Source organism: Sturnus vulgaris, chromosome 15, assembly GCF_052056855.1.
Source record: "Sturnus vulgaris isolate bStuVul1 chromosome 15, bStuVul1.hap1, whole genome shotgun sequence".
Lineage (NCBI taxonomy): Eukaryota > Metazoa > Chordata > Aves > Passeriformes > Sturnidae > Sturnus > Sturnus vulgaris.
Genome location: NC_142257.1, coordinates 6,268,761 through 6,289,574, shown reverse-complemented (window position 1 = coordinate 6,289,574; position 20,814 = coordinate 6,268,761). Strand labels below are relative to the sequence as shown.

Genomic DNA, 20,814 nt, shown 5'->3' with positions numbered 1-20,814 from the left:
ATGCTTAAAATGTTTGGTGGATTCAACAAGCTGATACTAAATGATTTACTCCAGATAGTTAGACTTGAGTTATTTGGTTTGATAATGTTGAAAATGCTGTTCCCTGAAGTGTTTAGGGTTTTCAGCTTTTTGCCTTGATGTAGAAATAGCAGAATTACCCAGGGGACAGAAATTGAATTTTTCTATCATCAGACCAACAAGAAACTTATCAGGAGGGAAAGATACTTTAATTTAAAATCTTATGTTGTTAGAAATTCTCAGCTTGAGTTTAGAGGCATATTGGGACAGAAGATGTGACAAAGTCCACCTTCTTGTAAATGCCTTGCCTAGAGTTTGACTATTGCAAATAGATAGTAGTAGCAAAGAACCAGTTAGAAAATGGCAGAGCACCTTAGAGAGATTTTATTTTTTTAAGGGAAAGACTATTTCTCCTCCTGGAAACTGCATTTACAGTGTGCTCTTCTTAAGCAATATCTTCTTTCTTTTTAATTTTTCACAGGAAAATGTACTTATAAAGAAACCTGTATTTTCATTTGGAGATAAGAGAGATAGGAAAGTTGTTCTTTTTAAACAAGACTGAAATATTTTCAAGTTTTTGCCTTGCAAATGGTGATTTTTCCATGTTCCCTGTTGAGTCATTGCTCTGTTTGGCAGAGCAACCCCAGGGCTGCAGACTCTCCTGGAACAGGACTCTGTGCCACGCTCACTACAAAATTGCTGCTGTTGGTTTTGCTCCCTGCCTGATTTTTAAAATTAAGAACTGTGAGGTTTCCCCATTCAGCCAACACACAATTCTCTTACTGTTTTGGCCATGAGGGAGCTGGTCTTTGGGCTGGAACCACCTTGGTGTTTGATGGAGGCCATCTCCCTTGTAGCATTAAGCTGTTTATTTCCCATTTTACAGCTCCGCACTGCTTTTCCTTCCATTAGCTGCCACTGGGAGCTGCAGTGTGAGATGGAGTGTGTGTTCCACAGGCAAATTTACATTATTCATGAGGTGAAAAAGTCTTCAATATAGAGTTAAACTTTCCCAATCTAAGCCTGTGAAGTTAGATCTTAATTTCATTGGTTTAAAATAAAGTGTGAATGGAAGTGAAGGTGGAGGCTAAGGTTGATTTGCCTGGAAAATTCAGTGCAATTAGTTCAATTTTGCTGATAGATTCTTGGAACTAGCAATAATGGGATAACTGGGAAAAACTAGGCTGAGACAAAGCCATGGGGCTCTACTTAGCATTTTTCCTGCTTTTGTTTTTTTAAATTTTTTTAAATTTATTTTTAAATATTTTTTTTTATTTTTTAATTTTTTTTTTAATTTTTTGTTAAGAAGTGCTGCAGCTTTGAAAGCAGCGTTCATGAGCTTCTACTGTTTTTCACACAGCACAGCTGCTTTTAGGCTTGTACTAACATAAGATATCTGAAGTAATTTTACATTAGGGATGTTATGGAATCTACTAGCAAGGAGCAGAAGTCCTTGAACTGAAAGAGGTAAAGATGAATTAAATTCCATCCCAGAACAACCCTCTGTCTCAATATGCTTTAGCAGACGTTCCTTCCCACCACATTGCTTCAACAGTGCTAATTGTATGATCTCACACCTTAAAAACACCTAAATTTATTTTCCCCAACAGCATGCCCAAAGTCCAGGCTGGAGTTTAGCTGGGTTTGGCTGTGCCCCTGCCCACCCTGGTGCAGTCACCTCACCTGATGCTGTAGAGGACATTGCCATTCCGGGAGATCCTCAGCAGCTTGTTGTCCGTGGTAATCTCATGGAAATGGGCCCCTTTCTCGTTAGCAAAGAACAAGTCAGGCTTCCAGATGGAGTCCAGCATGGAGGGGTCCAGGTCCAGGGAGTCGTCGGGGTACTCGTTGTAGGCCAGCCGGGGGTCGTTCCACTGCTGCCGCAGGAAGATGTTCACCCTGTAATCCTGCACACACACACAGCCGGGGCTCAGAGCAGCCTCAAGGGGCTGGCAGCTGGGGAGCACACACTAAAACCATCCTCACATCAGCCAGACTGTGTCCAGGCTGACGGTTCCCAAGCTATGCCAAGTGTTCTTGGTATTATTCCTCAAGGAACTGTTATTAATTTTTAGCTTTTAGCTTATAGCTATGTCATAGCATGAGCAGCTGCCTGTCCCTGCATCCCTCTGTGACAGCAATTGTCAGCTGTGTGGGAAGTGCCAGGACCTCTCTGTCTGCACCCTGGGGCTGCAGAAGCGACCAGCAGTAGTGCAGGTCAGAATGGCCACTGTGAGCAAGAGGATGTTCCAGAGGATTTTTGGGGAGAGAAACTGAAACCAGCTTCCTTCCAGAGCTCAACTATCCCATATTGTGATTATATGCAGTCCCCCCAGCACTGGGAAAGGAAAAGTCACAGTGACACAGGTCGACCATGAAAGAGAAATTCCCTGCGTGTCTGCTATAAGGATAGCTCAGATGAGCTGATGGGATTAGCTGCCCTTGGTTAGAGTTTATGAGCAGGAGAGATATGCATGAGGTCTGCTCTCCTAATCCTGAGCGTTCTGGCTTCCCCTCTCTAATGTCAAAATGCCATAAAGGCTACAGATTTTATAGGATGATCATCTTCCTTAATTGCAGGTAGTCCCTCAGCACTATGCAAAATTCTACTTGCTTCATAACCATGAGTCTTACAGCTCCCCTAAGTTCCCCAGGTCAAGGCTGGCTGCTGATGCAGAGTTCAGACACTACTGGAAAAATTAGAGGCAGTTTCTCTTCTCCCTGTCTGACCAACAGCTTCCCAGGGTGATCTGTATGCTCCTTTTCTTCTGACTTTCACTTAAGAAAGTGAGCCAACAAATTGAAACGGAGAGAGGATGTGCCAGCTATCAGGAGAGGGATGAAAGCTCCAGAACCATAAATTAATTGACATTTTCTAAGTATAGAGGCAGACTGCATCTGAAGAGCATCATATAATAAACCAATTCCACTGCCCAGGCCCAAAGGAATAGTTGTTCTCATGATTAAGGGTTTCTTTGCTGCCTTTCTAACACAAATGTACTTTGAAGACTTTTATTAGGAGACAGATAATGGAGGGTGTCTGACGTGCTTGCTGGTGTCTGATACCTGCTGCAGGCAGCAGTGGGAGGCTCCCCTCACTCTGCCACCAGGTGTGTTCTTTCCACCTGCAGAACACAAAGTTCTGGAGCTGAAGGGTGCCTGATGCAGTGGCCAGAGCTGCACTCACTTTGCCACTCGGGTCCCGTGCCCAGAGTGGGTCACGCTCTGGAACAGGAGCCCTTAGATGTGGTTTGAGCTGTGGCTCCAGGGCCTTTTGGCTGTCAGATTGTGTTTGAAGGAGGCAAGGAGGAGGGAGAGGTTTTCTGCATAGGATAAAAAGGATTTATTACTCTGGGGAATTCGTGGGGCAAAAGGCAAAAATGGCAGAGGTGCAACAACTTAAATATGGGAGAGGTTCAAGGGGAAGGTACAAATTCTTAGCAAATCGGAGAAATTCTGAGGAGGGATAAATTGTAGGGTTTACAAAGGCATTGTCCAATGAGAGAGGTAGGGGGGGAAACTGGGTCACATGGACTAATGGGATGTGGAGTTTTAGGGGATTTCCAAAGAGGAATTCCAAGCAGAGGGCTGGCACAAGGCAGGATTGACAGGTAGTTCAGGATAGATTGACAAGGTGGGTGTGACGGTATAATTTTGGACTAAACCATTAGCTTGGGCAATAAGAGAACATACCATTAAAAAAAAACCACACTGGAACAGGTGCCTGTAGAGGAGAGACTTTCTGATGCTGCTGCCTCACGAGCTCACTTGTCTGTGAAGCTGCAGCCTCTTGTCCAGGACACGACTCTCGTGGTGTCCAGTGGCATGGAGGGCTGGGAGAGGATTCTATTGGATGCTCTGTGTTTTGGACAAGGCACTTCCTATCCAAGCACATGCTCTAGAGTCTGTGGCCACTCAGTGCCATCTGCATCCTCAGAGCACAGAAGCTGCTAATGACATTAATGATTGTGACAACAGCAAATGAACCACGGACTTGATGCTAAAAGGAGCAGACCTCTGAACACAAAAAAGAGTTGCAACACTCTTTCCTTCTGTTGATATTCCAAGTGTCACCTTCACAAGTCCTAGTGCATCCCTCTGACTTAATTATTCATTTCTGTCGAGCCTGGATAATGTGTCTGGAGGAAATGTGAATAGCTGGGGACAGCTGGGGACCAGGGTCTCAGCAAATGCAAGCCTGGAAAAGGAAAGGAACCATGAATTCCCACTTTGCACAGCAGACAGCAGCTCCCAGAACTACGTGTATATTTTCAATTCTCCCTTTTCTGTGCATCAAGATCTGCAGCCATTGCAGTCAGAGGAAATCAATGTCACTGACCTAATAGGTAGAAAGCAAAAGGTTGTTTTGCTTATTCAGCTACAAATAAGCTAGATGCTAGCAGGTCAGCTCCAGTTTGGGACTTCTGTCATGTAGAACACAAATTAAACTCATGTTTGGAAGAAACTTCAGTGGTAGCTGCCCAGAAGTGTGCTTAGCCTGATGGAGTAGTAGAAGGGGGGAGGGAATGGAGCCAAATTCCCTACAACAGCCTGAGTTACTGCTGGTAAGCTTTGTTGATGGAGTAAATTCACTGCTTCAGCTCCAAAACTTGCCAAAAGGACAGGAAGGGGTGAGACAGGAGGTGGTGAATGGTTTATGCTGCCACCACAGCAGGCATGAGAGACCACAGGCAGAATGATAGCCATAGTCATCACGAGGAGCATCTTAATTCAATGCTTGTGGGCCAAATGAAAATTAACTTCTCACAGTGGATGGCTGTGAGAAGGCCCCTCCTAACTCACCTCTAGGGTCACAGTGCCCTGTCCTCATGTCCTGAGAACAGTCCAGGGGCTCATTGTGGATGTGTGGTGTGAGAATCTGCACCACCTCCACCCCAGGGATGTGCAGCAGTGTGGGGAGTAACTCTGGCTTGTGTTATTGTGTGTTCCTCCTTTGGAGACAAATGTTTGCTGTGGATGTTTTTTGTTTGGGAATACAGAAAACGAAGCGTTTATGTTGTGATATAAAAAAGGAAAGACAGAGAAATATGGTACATGCACTGAATGTAATATTCTGGCTTTGGCATTTCAAGACATTAATATTTTACTTCTGCGTGTGCATTTATGAAGATCTTCCTACTCAGAGAGTTTACTCCACAGTCCTGGCCTGCTCACTGAGAATGTGGTTTTCTCCCAGATGCCTTTGCCTTTATGTCATTGCACTGCAGTGTTGAAGGTTCTGATCAGCCTTTTAGGTTTCTTGTGTCCAGCCTTATTTGAGCATAAATGTGAAACCAAGCACCGTGACTGCAAACTGGACATGACACTGCCTGAGGGGGCAGCAGAAGGCATGGAGAGCAGTCAGGGTTTGTCTGTGCTGTGACACAGGCTAAGAGAAGGGTTACAGTGTTCTGTACCAGCTGAAGATCCTCTGTGCTGGAAGCTTTGTCCTCAGCATTGCAGTCAGGCTGAGAGGTGATGAGCCAAGCAACGCTCATTCCTTGGCTACCTGGAGATATGCAGCATTTCTCCTGGATGCTGTTATAGATCTTTGTTAGCATCCTCAAGAAGTTCACAGTTATTCCTAAATGATGGACAGCATTGGCCAATTTCTGATGTGAACTTTCAAGCAGAGAAAAAAGAAATTGACTGGGGCTGAAAACTTGGGAAAAAAATATTCTCTTTCTCCATATCCTTCTTATCCCTCACATTCCTCATTTGTTTGCCTATCACATCCAGGCATTGATTATCTTGTGCAGCCTGCTCCTCTGGCTGGCTTGGGAGAGGGGAGCAGCAGCTCTGTGCAGTGAAGGCATTCAGGAGCTTTGAAATGTGGCACAAAGGCATTTTGCTCCCAAGAGGGAAATGACACAAGGCAGGAAGAGAATAACTGGAGTGATCAAAGTAGTTCAATTTGATAATGCTGAAATGAAATTCTGCTCAGTGACCTCGCAAGGAGACAAGGAAACAGAAGATCATTTGAGACCTTTCCTTTCCAGGATCCCATAGCCTTGACATCTGCTGAGAGCAGAGGAGGCTGGAGGCAGTGCTGAGCAGAAGGGATGGAGCCTCTCAGGACACTCAATAGATTTTCCCTCCTGACTCAGGGGTCATGTCAGAGCAGCCTCTGCACTGAACAGTTTTGGGGAGACATTTCCCCTTTGATAAATTTACATTTTGCTGATGGAAAAAACAGGGTAGAGACTGATCTCCTTCAGAAGGGAATTCTGGGACCCCACCTGGGCAGCAGAGCATGAGGGGCTTTATTAGCATTGAGTTATGGGCTTTATTAGCATTGAGTTAATTCTCTAGAATGGGAATGAACAAACATTTTGAAGGCAGCCTGCCTTGCCAGGAGCACTACAACAGACTGCAAAAAAACCAAGCACACCAGGAGCAGCCCGAGGAAGGGTTAATAGCCAATGGCCAATTTGAAGCCTGTATGAAACCATACCTGGGTGAGGGGAGGAGGAATCTGTATCAGAGAAGGGCAGGGACTTGGTGAGGGATGGGAGCAGTACCCTGGTGCTTAATAAGTGTGGGGATTTTTATGCTGGAGCCCAAAGCAGAAAGTTTTTCTGTGTCTTCCTATAAAAAGTGGAGAATATATATCTTTCTGAGCCAGTAGAGCTGCTGGGATGTGAGCTGTAGCCAGCATCCAGAATTGCAAATATAAGTGTTTAGTAGTGAGGTCTTGTTTTTCAGCTTGAGGAGGTTTTGTGTCCTTGTATTTGAGTTGCACAGTCCTATTTCATGGCTTCTTTTTGTTGTTTCTGCTTTTCCACCTCCCTTCTCCATTAGTGTGAAGACAAACTCCAATCACAGACAGCTGGAACACTGCAGGTCTAACACTGAGAAGGCAGCAGACTGTGAGCTGTCGTGAAAACCTTTTCATTTTGTGTTGTGTGACTTGTTAGGTGCTTATCATCTCTGTGGGACTGATGGTTGGGTTTAAGAATGACTGACTGCAGGAAATCTTGCTCGAAACCTAACTTTTGCTATGGGCTTTGTGCATTGAAACTTATATCTTTTGCTGATTTTTGGAGTAAGTGGGACCAGTATTAAATGTATGAAGTTCATCAGAGTCTCTGCTGTACTGGGGTTTGTTGACTGAATTTCTCGGTCTGCTTTGCAGGATGCTTTGTTTTTTCTTGTTGGAAATCTCATGTGCAGATGTCTCTGAACAAGCATTTAACATTTGGACAGTTGCAGCCTCCAGCTTCTCCTGTCCTCAGGAGATGCTGGGAGCCAGTTGTGGTTGTGCTGCAGCTGCCTGGAAGGTCACATTTGCTTTGCTCTTTTCAGATGAGATAATGATGGCATGAAAGCAGCAAAATTGAATTTGCATATTTACACTGTGTCTAAGGGAGGTTGTGCTGGCTCTTCTGTGATTTTTCTTTCTTTTTCAGACTCTTCTTTGCTGTGCATGGATCCTTTTTAAAAGAAGAGTCTAGAATCATCCTGAGTCCAGCTGCTAGCATTGCTAGGTGATGATATAAAAATATATTCCTTCTTCTCCCCCTGCTTCTTCTGTGTACAAAATGCTCCCAGCAGCCTAAGCCAGTGGAAGGCCATAAAACTGCAGCTTCCACTGGAAGACTGAGCAAGGCATCATTAATTTCAAGTTTGCTGTTATAGCAGGGAATTTGTTAATGAAATGCTCAGATAATCCTATCAGTTGCCTCATGCCCCAAAGAAAAGCCAAAGCTGGTGCAGTTTATTCATCTAAAACCCAAGACCTGTTCCCAAGGTGCTTCACTTCTCTTTATTTGGAATGAGGAATTTCTACATTTGCTATAGGTTTCATAATCTGGTATGGCTGGGGAGTTGTTTGTGCTTTTGAACAGCAAAAAGGGATTTAAGAGCTTGTGTTTGGGGGTTGTTTGGTGTTTGTTATAAAAATAATTGGAAGAGAGTAGCTGCATCTTGCACTTGTCCTTGGGAATCCCTTGCTGTTGGATGCGCTATTGCACAGATGCTTTGGGACAGGAGGAGCCTGCCTGCACTCATCTGGCTGTTGGGGCTGGTCCTCTCCTTCCCTTTGGAGCACTGGCTGGGTTCACAGGGATGTGCTCCCAGTCCTTAGAGCTCCAGGCAAGTGAGGCTGGATACAAGCTTTGAGCTGCAATAAATGTCCAATCAATTATGTGCACCACTAGAGGTTTTCATGTTGGGTCTCCTGCTCTGCAGGATGCTTTAAGAAGTTCCTTCCCTTTCTTTAAATCAGCTCTGCCTTAGGAATTCAGTTTGGTGGATGACTTTGCCTTTTAATTTTTTTTAAATTCCCCCAACCTTGCAGCAGTGTTCAGATCTCCATTTCTTGCCTTGCTCATTTTGAACCTTTGTGGGGCAGATAGCATCTCTCTGCCCACTCTGAGGAGTTTGTGCCTTCTCTTGGCTGCAACTCATTTTCTTTCCTTCTGAGATTTGTAGATCCAGCTGTCTGCATCAAATGCTTGCGTTTTTTTCTATTTTTCTGTATTTTCTCCTCTTCCTCTGCCTTTCATGAGGCCTCAAGCCATAAGTGAACACTCTCCCTCTAATTTCTCCAGTCCTCTATGGTGAGCTCATGGTTTACACTGATTTGTGATACTCAGGCAGTGTGAACTTAGAAGTGAGCAGTGGTATTTTCTCTAGGAAGTATCAGCCCACTATGGAGATATTTTAAAGCCTTCTCTAACTGCATGTGGGGTACCCATAAAACCCTGTGACTTCTCCTGCAGATAATAGTGTAATAATAATGAAATATAAGGTAATGTAGTACTCAGACCTGAACCTGACCAGGCTTAGAGTGCCTAATGAAGGGGGTTTAAAACATAATTTTCTTTCTCTTTTTGGCCAGTGAAGCAGCTGGGGGAGTTTTGCCATCATCATTCCCAGGGGTCAGTGATAGGCTATGGCTTTCTTTATGGTAAAACTGATTTGCCCCTCTCCATTTTTCAAGCTGCCATACCTTCCTCTGATGTTTGACCACTTGTTCCACGTGTTTGAATTCAAAACACTCAGGTCCGTCCCAAAAGCCCTTCAAGACAGGACAGTCTGCTCTCCCCAGGAGCTGTGTTGGGGAGGTGACACTGCCTGTTTGTCCTGCTGCATCCTCAAACAAGGAGGGACTGGCTGCTCTGCAGAGTAAAAAATCCCAGGTAACAAATCCCCAGGACCTCTCCAGCTTGCTGAGATCTCCTTTTAAGCTGTTTCAGTACCTATGTTTCTTGTGTTGCTGTTGGTGTTTACAAGCAGAACTGCTGCTCCCACCCAAGAGCATTAGATCGGGCTGTGTGTGATGCTGTGTCAGCCTGGCATCTGGGCTGGCTTGTCAGAGCTGCCTTGGATATTTCCAGACAAAGCAATGTGCCCACAGGGTGTTCCTGGGTTCCCATGGGAAGATTTTTTTTCCGTGGAAGATTGCCTATGAAATGAGTGGCATCTGGAGATGATAGCAAGTCCCTGCAGCATGTCTGGGAGGTGAGCTTCATCTCTCTTGTGCTAGTCAGTGCTAATTTTGTGGAGCATCCTGCTTTACAGGGATCATGTGGCATCTTTGGCTGCTCCAGTGCCTCTTGCAGTGTGGGACAGATGCACTGAAAAGCACGCCAGTGGAATGTGCTCTGTACATTGCACAGAGCCTTTGTGGGCTTGTCCTGCTCCCCTGCACTCTGGATTGGTGTGTAGGAGCAGCATTTATCGCCTGTAACTCCAAAGGAGGGAACCACTAAACAGTAAATTAGGAACAGATGTGTGTTTGAGTGGCAGTTCTTCCTCTTTTGATTTATATAAAATGAATCCACGCTACACTCCTCACCTGTGAGCTCTGACAGATTCTGCAGACCAGATAGGAAATCTGTTTCCTTGTGCTTGGACAGAATAACAGCTTTTGTTTTCTCCTCTACTACCAGAACTGAACGGTGCCTACCCAAATATTTCCAGCAGAATGATGTAGTGTCAGGAGAGACTTATAACCTGAGCTGTATGGCTGTGGCTCTCCTCTGACAGTGGTGTGCATGCCAAGTAATTTGTTCAAGTCAAGGGGTGTGATCTATATGCAAAGCCTCAAACTTCCTGCCTGAATGCACAAAACGCCTGGAGCTGGAGCCTTGCATTCTTCATTCAGCATTTTTCTAGAAAAAGAATTACCAGAGGGTAATTAAACACCATATTTCTGGATTATTTTTAATTAGCACAGCAGTAAGGCACAGTACCTCCAGAGTTTTCCTTTGCTGTTCACTGGTTATGTCACAACCAATCTTTAATAGTTTTCAGATGGAGCAATTATCTCCTGTTCTAGTGATCCTTTGCTCCTAGTGCCTTGCCAATTAGATACAGCCTTTAGCCATGCTCACTAATTTTGTATGAAGTGAGCCTTAACTCAGAAATACTGTTTTTGATTTTCTACTAAAAATCATTGTCTACCAGAAACATGTCTCCAAGAAAACAATCATCCTGATCTTTAATCTCATAATTATCTTAATCTTTGGGAATCTGAAATCCTGGTGCAAGCTGAATTTGAGTTCAGCTGATTTCCCTTCTCTTTGAATCCAGACTAATTTTGGATTTATGCCCACTTAAACACAAAGTATTGGTAACTGTCGCTGAGTTTGGAGCCTCAGGCAAATCTTCAGAAAAAGATTATTTGTTTTCCTTTCTGACCCTTGTCCTTTGCCCATGGAGTGTTTTTATAAGATGCAGATGGAGACTCTGTGATCTCCAGCTACATGAAACGAGTCTTGTGTGTTGACCATTAATTTACTCAGAGTAAGCTTGGGAGCACCGAGTGTTTTTCCCTGCTCACTCTGAGGAGGAGGGTGATGCTGCGTTTTTTGGGAGTGCAGTGAGGCTGAGCCCGTAGCTGAGCAGCTGTGCTGTGATTTTTACTTACCATAGTTGTTTCTGCAATCGAGCCAAAGCTGTTGATGAAAATGTTGCAGCTGACGTTCACTGGTGGGCCTGCATGACAAACACAGATTGAAACAACAGTTCACTGTGTGTTCATGAAACAAAGGATTTCCACTCGGTGGAGTTAAAACCTGCTGTGGGAATGGGCTGAGGAGGGGTGAGGAGGGGAGGAAGGCCTGGGTGACCTGGCAGGTCTAGTGTTGGTTCTGATGCCAGTTTGACACCAGACAGTGCTTGTGCTCTGCCTCTGCTCCCCTGTTTGGCAGAGTGTTTATCCACCTCTGCTGGGAACTGTTCAGATGAACAGGGAATAGGGCAGAGCCAGCCAGGACAGTTTCTAGGTATCTTGACCTGGCTATATGTGTGGCAATCTCACCTGGAACATGATAGCAAAGTATCCCAGAAAGGAGCTGAGAGACAATTGACTTTTATTTAGAGCTACATTTGTGAAATACTCACTGTTCCTGAACTAGGATGATGTGCTCCCATCAAAACCAGTGCAGCAGGGTGAGCTGTAGGGATCAGGCTGGCTAAAGCAGCAAATACCCCACATGATGGTGATGGTGGGGAGCAGACAGTGCCTGCTTGACCCTCTGCATCCTCAAACAGCAGGGCTGCTCAGCAGAGTAAATCTCAGGCTACAAATCCTAAAGACCTTTCCAGTGTCCTGAGATCTCCTTTTTAGATGTTTCAGTACCTGTGTTTCTTGTGTTGCTGTTGGTGTTTCCAAGCAGGATTGCCTGTAAACCCCAAACCCAGGTGATGATCCTGATCCAGTCTGTTAGGGCTCACAGCTGGGTAGGAGAATTCAGGGCTCTGCCAGCAGGAATTCTCTGGCTGTCCTGTTTGGGCAAAAGGTAATCCTGGTCTCTGGGCCATGCCTCTCCTGGGCTTGATTTGCTTTCAGACTAAAGCTTTGCTTACCCTGCTCATACTGGAGAGGTTAAGGGGTCACCAAAGGAAAGGAGTGAGGGTTAAGGGATGAAAAGATTGTGGTTTGGGGGCATGGGGGTCAGTCTGTTTGTGTGGTACTGATGCCCAAAGGAGTGACTGGAAGTGTTGCACAACATTGCCTGGAAAATCTGAGGTGGAAATGCTGCATTTACACAGAGGGAGATGCCAAGAGCTGCAGTTCAGCACAAAGCAAAAATCTGGGGAATATTTTGGAACCAGGGCATACCTGGTGCCTGGCCAACCTGTGGCTTGCCCACATATAATGAGAGGATTTTTTGTAGAGATTTGAAGCAAAAGGGGCCTCTGCTGTGGGGCCTGCTCGAGCTGCTGTGGGCACTGCTCAGGATGTGGTGGGGAAAGGCAGCCCAGGCAGAGAGCAGAGACACTGCCCCAGGGACCACGGTCCCCTTTTACACCAGAGTTAATCTCATATCATCCCTGTGACAGATGCTTCTGGGAAGATAAGATCTGTGGAAGTAGAGAGTGTGGATTTTCAGATTATTCTCTCATTTTTTATGGAGTTAGGGATGGTGTCTGCATTTCAAACACTGCCTGGTGGCTCAGACTGCTGGGGAAGTGATGTTTCTGTTAAGGTCACATCTGCAGTCTGGCTGTTGCTGCAGCATGAAATACTGGGGGGAGGAATGGCTTTAACGAGAGCCTTGTGCCTCTAATCAGTGCAAACTTCCTCCTGTGTGGAAAGTAATGGATTTTCCTGATTACTGAAGAACATTTGGAGCTTGTTTTTTTCCTCTTCGTTTCCCTTTCCTCCTCTCCTGCTTTGGCCTCCTCTGAAAGTTTCTGCCTGTGCCCTGCAGTGATGCTCTCTGCTGGGGTTTTCTTGGTGTGAGTCCCAGGCAATCTGAGCAGGCTGCTGTCTAACCAGCCCCCAGACAGCCACTGCCAGCTCAGCAGCATCTCACACTGCTCAGTCTGTGCAGCTTTCTCCACACTGTTAAACATTGGCATGGGTTGAGCTATCAGACACAAAGATTATATCTTTTTCTCCCCACCCCTGCCTTCACCAACCCCTCTTATCCAAGAGTTTATCCATAGGCTGAAAGCATGCAGTTATCAGGCTTTAGTACTTGTTTCATCCCTTCTGTTGAGCTCAGGGACATTGTTTTTCTGTTCTGGATCCATTCACGAAACACATGAAAGGTCCTTGAACATGTGATTCCCCTCCAAAAGGGCACAGTATAAGGAAAACCCTGAGCTGATCTCCTGGATGACTGCACATGCTCATGACTGTGACAGGTATGGAATATTTTGGTGCCCCTGTTCCTGCTCCAGTGCTGACACGAAGCTGAGTGTGTGTGGGTTTGGCCCTGTGCATGTGAAGGCTCCTTGGGGCAGCCCAGCTCTTGTTGAGGCACTGAGCTCTTCTCAGTGTGTCTAAGGTGAGCCATGAGCTCCCTGCAGGATTTGGTGGTTTTTGGTGTTTTTTAGCATGTGAGAGGCACTAGAAATTTCCCTGTCTGCACACTGAAATATTCCTCCTCTATGCTGGGATGCAGCTGTGAGGGAATGGAGTTTTCCAGCAGCAGAAATAAAGGCACAGCCTGGGTGAGAGGTCCCCTGCCCAACGCCTGCCAGGTTCCTCTCTGTCCCTGCTCGAGTTCCTGACTTCATCCTCCAGCTTAAAACCCAAAAACTGCTTCTTTGTTCTCAGAATGTGAATCCACAGCTAAGCCCAGACTTTACAGCATTTACAGAAAAGCTGCAATCTTCTTTTTGTTAATCTTCCCCTCCCCAAAAATCAATCTGATATGGATCTTTGGTATTATTTTCATTTAGATCTAAGCAATTAAAATGTCCTTATGAGTTACTGCAGTTAATTTAAATGATGTGCTTTGAGAGCTACAACCCCAAGCTCTGTAAAACACCTCCTATGCCTCCCATATAAATTGGAGCCTGATTTATGTGTGGGAGGCTAAGCCAGCAAAACTGCCCTGAGGGGAAGGTGTAGTTCATTGAAGTAAAACTGAAATTAAATTATCTCAAATAAAAATGCAATATAGCTGCCTTCAGCAGGAAGTGAATGTATACATTTCATTAAATATTAAAGTTTAATTTGTGTGTGTGCATAATTTAGAGGTAGGCAGGTTTACAGGATGGTATTTTAACTCCTTGTGACACTCCAACAGCAGTGTCCTCTGTTGCCTGGTTGGTTACTGGGATGCAGGATTCCCACCTTTCTTTGGGTTTAAAAGAGTTTATTGTTTGAAGCTGGGTGCCAGGTGCTGTCACCAGTGATTAATGAGTTCTGCAACTCCTGTCAGCGCTGCCAATGGCTCCAGGGGAGAGGGAACTGCTTGCAAGAAACAAAAGAAGTGAACAAAATGAGCTTTGGAGATGGCTGGGCAGTGCTGAGAGGGGCAGGTCCTGCTTTATCTCTGGATGTGATTTGGGGCCAAAGAGCCCTGGGAAAGTGAGCTCAGTTATAATGAAAGGAAAACAAAATAATCATAGAATAATTTGAATTGGAAGGGTTCTTAAAGAACCTCTAGTTCCATCCTCTCTGCCATGTGCAGAGACATCTTCCATTAGACCAGGTTGAAAAAGCCATCCAAAAACCCCATTGCAAAACCCCACACTTCACTTGCTAGAAGAGGTGTTTTGAGGAGAAAAGAGGTTTCATCGCCTCTGCCAGGGCCTGATTCAATTCTGCTTGGCTGCCATGGAATATGGGGTAGACTGGAAAACTGGGTGAGAAAAACAGAGCAGTGTTGGGCTTAAGAACCCCTTTACTCTGGGGGACAGGGATGGGTTTGGGCTGCCCCTGGTATCTTGTGGAATTTCTTTGGAGCTGATGGGAGAGGCTGCTCTTGGCTGCAGTGGCTGCAAGGGGTGGAACATTGCCTGCCATTAGCACTGTGGGCAGCAGGGGAAAGGAAAGTTGGGGATTTTATCTTAACCTCTAAAGGTGTTCAGCTCCCTGCCAGCTGCTGCTTGGTTTGACAGGATCCTCGATCCCTATATTGAAGCAGGGATTGGGGGCTCTATGTTTGCAGTATGTGAAGTTCTTACACGGTTGTTTCCACTCTGAGCAGACCTTTGTTGACGTCTTTCCAGACATCTACAGGGATCCATGTGCCAAATATTGTTATAATACTTCATCAGAACATAAATATTCATATTTCATATAGCATTAGGAAGATATTAATGAGGATTGCATGCAGTTTTCAGTGCCAAAATGGAAAAAAGCTGGGTTTTTTTGCATACCTTTAAAATTTGGTCTGATCCTGGCATCGTATCCTGAAGTTCTCCCCATCAACTTATCCAAGAAATCAGAAGGAGACATAGGTTTGGGGGCAGATCGAGCTGCTGCTTCAGCTTCCTTGGAGGCTGCCAGGCTGTGCAAGTAGAAATAAAGAGGAGGTTTCAGTGTGTATCCCATGCTGGGGAGGGCTTGGGGTCCAGAAACAGAGAAGTCAGCATCTTATTCCTGCTGAGACAGGATGGGTACCCATGTGAATTCCTAATGAGGCTGGTCTCAGCTAATTTGTTTGCCCAGCCCAAACATCTCCAAATACAGAATCCCAGCTGCCACCAAAGCAGAAGAGAGATGATGAACAGTGAAAATCCTTCTGTGAGTTTAGGTATAGCTCCTTGGTGTGCCACTAAATTACAAATGTGAACTCTGGCGCTGAGCTCCACAGGTAAAATACACTCTGAGATTAGCTTGGGGCAGCAATTAATGCTTAATTAAAGGCAAATAGCAAGGAGCATATTCAGTACTCTGACAGTATGATTTTCCAAAAGGCAGGTAGGATCAGAGAAATCTGGAGACTGAGGTTTAAATGAGCATCATGTGATGGTAGAGCTCGTGCAGAGCCTTTGGGGCTGTAGGGGAGAGGGGTGGTTTTGCTGATCAGTCCAGCCTTTGCTATTGGTACCTGCAATGCAGGGTCTGAGTTCAACACAGAGTTGGAGTGTCTGGAGTGTGATCCTGAAATTTTACTCGTGTTGGGTTGAAGATGAAAGGAAATGGAGTCTTTCTGGCACCTGTATGGGCTCTGGGGCAGAAAGAGTGAAATCACGAATTTATCAGTAGAAGACAAAAACCTGTGGCTGGCAGTGTACCTTCTGACTAGGTGGGACTCTGCAAGATCTGCAGGGTGATGATTTGGGCTTAGGAAGTCTGTTGTTGCCATCTGCCACCTACTTTGGTATTAGGTGCTCATTCTCAGCTTTGAGGGAAGGTTTGACTTCCTAGGCAGGAACAGACACTATTCAATAGCCTCCCTCTGGCTGTATGGTTTCTATTTGAACACCAGTCTGTTCTCAGGCTGCAAGTGTTGAGTAAAATTGCCTAGATTATCCAAAAAATCCCCCAAATTACCTATGCAGTGTGCTTAGGGTGAGCCTGTGGGTTCAGGTGCCTGGTGCTGGGCAAAGCCTGCAGGCAGCATTGCAATGCAAATGTACAACGAACCAAAGGAAGCGGCTCAAGAGGAAGTGAGGCCACTGCTTCATACTCTGCAAAATTCCTGAATTTTTTTAAGTACAAAGGCTGTGTGGGATCGGTGAGGAGCCCCTGACAGAGCAGCTGGGAGGTCTAAGGGTGTTTACAACAGGAACAAGTTTTTGGCTACACATTTGTGTCCTCACAAGTTACACCAGAATCCTCTAACAGCATTGAGGGCCTCACCTTGGGACGTTTTGCAGTAGTCGAACCTGCAGGAGTAGTGTTAAGTACTGATACAAGATCTTTTGGGAAGAATTTGGGACTGTAACTATGCATGGTATTAAAGTCATCCCGCCCCCAAAGATGAGATCTTCCAATGCAAGTTTGAGCTGAAACACCAAAGACACATGTTTTCTTGACAAAGCCTTAATTAAGAGCATGTTGAACCATTTGATTCCTCAGAATTTTAAAAAATCAGATGGAATTCAACAGTGCTTGGGTGCATAATTTCAAAATCAGAAATCTGGTAACCTGCGTGGCATCGACTTTCTTTTCTGGTGTCAGCAGCAGTGGCTTGCCAAGCCTTGGTTTTCAATCCTGCAAACTCACAACTGCAGTCTGGCTCCTTTTGCAAGTTGCAACAGAGTTCTCTGATTGCTGGAATTTTAACTGTTAAAAATAGTTTAATTTGCAGTGAAGAGGTGAAATTAATTCCAGATCACTTCCAGTGAGAGCCTAAACCCAGGATTTTATTCACTCCTTTGTGTACTCCCAATCCACTCCCACACTGGACCCTCTCTGAACAGGCTGGTGCACTTCTTTCTCGGCGGTGACCTGACAAGGTGTGGATCTTGCTCTTGCTACAACCGTGTCCCCTTTCTTGTCTTGTCCCCATCTCTGCCCCAAGAAAAGACAGGGCAGAAGCAATGTGTTTGAGGGGTAAATGGGGTTGTGGAATGGGTGATGTTTTTAAATTTAATTTGTTTTTAGAAGGAAAGCAACAGGGTGCAATTGATTTGCAAACGCAGAAGAAAGCTGGGAGTGGGAGGACAATCAATACTGGGCTTGACTACTGCATTCCAATGGAGCATCTGCATGGCAATGAGTCCAGAGAAAAGATTTCAATTAAGCAGCAAATGACTTGGTAACCAAAGACTTCTGCCACTTCAGCAAGATGCCAGACAGTGCAATACACTGATTTCTTCTCATTAACTGTAGACTGGATGAAGTATATGGAAATGGAAAATGTGTGTGGGAGGGGAAAGGCAATACAAACCTAATAAGCATCTAATAATCTTTAAGTGGAAAAAGATAATTAGAAACTGCAATTCCCCTGGCATTTGTTTTAAAAAATGAGGTGGAAAAGCACAGAAATCGGTGCTCATCTTTCCTGTAAATTCAGTGTAAAAGCCTCTACTTGTTATGTTCACCCCACTTCCATTGAGTGAGTCTGTGTTTCTTGGGTGCCTTTCTGCATCAAAGTTGCAAATACATTAAATTCATGGGCTCGCTTCCTGCATGAAAATAAATATTTGGATAACTGAAGCTCAGAAACCTCTGTGAGAGGACCACCCTCTCACAGCCCCACTGTGCTTCATACCCCATCCCTGTGACCAGTCCCTGGGAGCCTCTTTGGGGATGTGCTGAAACTGTCACACAAGGCTTCAGTGTTTTGATGCATGTTTGAAAATCTGTTTGGCTGCTGTGTGGTTTTGACCTGGGAATGCTGAGTTCTGAGTTCCCTCCAGCTCCAGTTTGGTTACTAGATGATTTCCTAAAACTAGACTCCCCCTGGACTTAACAAGAAAAGGCAAGAAAGCAGTGCACAGGGAGCAGCAAATCCTTTCTAGAAGCAGTCAGCTGAGTCTACTCTCTATCTTAGAAATAATGGCAGAAAACACCACTGGGAGCTACAGAGAGGCTGATGCACTCCAGTGCTTTAGGTGGATGGATTCTATCTAACAGAGCCCCAAAATCTTCACTCTGGTTGTGACAACTGAGCTTTGCAATGGCAGTTTAGCCCAGACAGCACCCAAAAAATCTGCCAGCTTCCTCTGTATTCCAGGCCTGTCTGGACTAGTGCTTTATGTGCTGCCTTGGGAGCTTTCTGGGATTTTCTCCATCCCTCAGTCCTTCCAGAACACCCTTGAAAGTCCCAGAGGACTGTTCGTCTCCTGGCTCAGCAGAGACGAGGAGAGGGAAATTGCCAAGTGATTGAAAATTATTGGCAATGGAAGAGAATTGGAAATTTAGTATGGGTTGTGTTGCTTGGAGAGAAGATTTATTCTGTGAATAAACAAAGGGAGGCAAAGGCTGTAACAAACCCACTGAGGATGGAGTTTGCATTGGTGTAAGAGTCGTCTGAGCCGAGCGTCTGGGCGCATTTTAATAGCAGTCTGACAGAGGCTTATCTTATTTATGCTGCTGTAATCCCTAGTGGATCTGGCTGAGAAAGTGCCATCAGGCAATCATCACAGCAGCTACAATGGGAAGGATCTCTTCAAAGGGTCGATGAACTAGCATAATCTTTTGTGATATTAATGCTGGCGTGTAAGCAGACACCAGCAAGCCCCCGGGAGGTCCAGCCCACGAGCAGGATCTGAAAGTGGTGGAGATGAGCAGCCCAGCAGCCCAGGATTGCATCTCTTAAAACAGAACAGTCAAGCTTTGCAGGACACCTATTGCTGGTTTTTCTCAGCCTATACAGGCACTGTTTACTCTGTCTGTATCATTTTGTTTCAGCTAAACAGATGAAATATTCTTATAAACAATTATTTGGCTTAGAAAGTGGCTCTTCTGCAGTCTGGATGTGCCTGTTCACTTGATTCCTGGCTCCCCAGTTGGCTGTTCCCTTCTCTTCCTCCTCCCATTTGCATGATCTTTGAGCAATATTTTCATAGTTCCTTTTTTTTTTGGCTATGGCCATGGTTGTCCATCTAATTAAGTCCAGCATCACAAAATGCTGTGTTCTGGCTGAATGCTGATACCAAGAAATATATTTTTCTTTTTTTTTTTTTTTTTTTTTTGTCTTTTCAAAGAGAAATTATGAAGGAATTTAATTAGCACAGGGCCTCTATTCCCTTGTCAAATAATTTAATTGTTAATCATTAATTCTGAGTGTAAAAAAATTATGTCTGGCAGTAGAAACAAACTATTGCAAAACAAGTGTTTGCAGAGGAAATATCTCTCTGCAAAGTGTGGAAGGCTCAGGTCCCTGTGAAGGTAAAGTGGTGCCACATCAGTGGCTCCAGAGAAGTGGGATCTCTGCAGGCTGGGGAGATAGAAGATACCTCACCCCCTACCCTGCTTCTGTGCTGCTCAGTAAAGGTTTCTCAAGTGGTTTGTTTGGGGTTTTTAAATTTTATTTATGAAACACAGCAAGCCAGAAACCTTGGCAGGGATGTGCTGGGAATAGCGTTCAGCTTCCTCACACATTCGTCCTTCAAATGTTGCATGTTCTTTAAGTAAATATCCCGGGGGAGGGGAATATCCATCAGGTCTGAGGCAGGCTGAGGTGTGCAGAATAACTACTTCCCCCATTGCTTTCAGAGCCAGGCTAGGGCAGTGCTGGGGCTTAGGGATGTGGCAGAATTCATCAGCTTCATTTTATTGACTCCAGCAGGCTCTGAGAGGGGCAGTTGCAAGGAGAGCATCAGCTAGCTGGGCACAGAAAGGCATTGTGCTGCTCATGATTAACAAGTGCAGCCCAGGGTAACTCTCTTCTTCCTCTTCCTGATTCCTCTCCCTGGGCACAGAGCAGATCCTGGAGCTCAGCAGAGCCCAGCCTGGATTCAGATGATGCTGGGGCTGCCTGTTTCCCTCTTCTCCTCTGCAGCAGGAAAGACACATTGTCCTGCCGAAAAGAAAAAGGGGCAGCCCTAAACTCTGCACCCAGACATTTGTTTCTGACTGCACACCAACATGTTATCTAGAGGGGAATGCTGCCAGACCTTTGCTGGGAAGGCTTGGCAGAGACTGCAAGCAGACTTTTTATTTTAATGATTAGATTTACTATCAAAATTAATAGCACAATCAATATTGATATGCAATTCAATTAAATAGGAGGAAACTCATTGCCTGTGTGTTTTTTCTCCATCACCTTGTCTGAATCTCTGGCCTGCAGCATTAGAGGTGGAAAGGAGATGGAATAGTGGAGGTGTGTGGGAGAAGAGAGCCCCAATACCAAATTTTTTGCCTGTGCTGGTGCTGAGTAGAAGGAGCTGTGTGTGTTACAGATGTGCTGGTTGCACAGTAGTGATCTCAATCCCTTGGTCGTGCTCAGTTGCCAGCGTGTTACAGCCCCTGGGTGTGGGATGTACTCAGGGGTGAATTTTGAAGTTAATTCTCACAAGTGGGAAGGGAATTTGAACATGGTTGTTTTCTTAATTCAGCTGAGTGTTTATGCAGGAGAGGCAGGGAGCAGGCCTGAACATAGGAACAGGAAAAGAAAGTAGATTTCTCCAGTGAGACTGGAGAAATACGGAAATTGAGAACCTGTGGACAGATTTCACTCTGAAAAAGAAATAGGCAATGAGCTA

General features: G+C 45.2%; 1 protein-coding gene across 2 annotated transcripts in view; it reads right to left on the bottom strand.

Moving 5' to 3' along the window:
* GLRA1 (glycine receptor alpha 1) overlaps positions 1-20,814 on the bottom strand; it is a 47,225-nt gene that overhangs the window by 16,153 nt on the left and 10,258 nt on the right. For both annotated transcript variants that reach the window (XM_014886899.2, XM_088173572.1), the window contains exons 2-4: positions 15,091-15,221; positions 10,895-10,962; positions 1,702-1,925 (exon numbers count right to left, since the gene is read on the bottom strand). In XM_014886899.2, the coding sequence (XP_014742385.2) occupies positions 1,702-1,925; positions 10,895-10,962; positions 15,091-15,221 (423 nt within the window). The remainder of the gene's footprint in view (positions 1-1,701; positions 1,926-10,894; positions 10,963-15,090; positions 15,222-20,814) is intronic.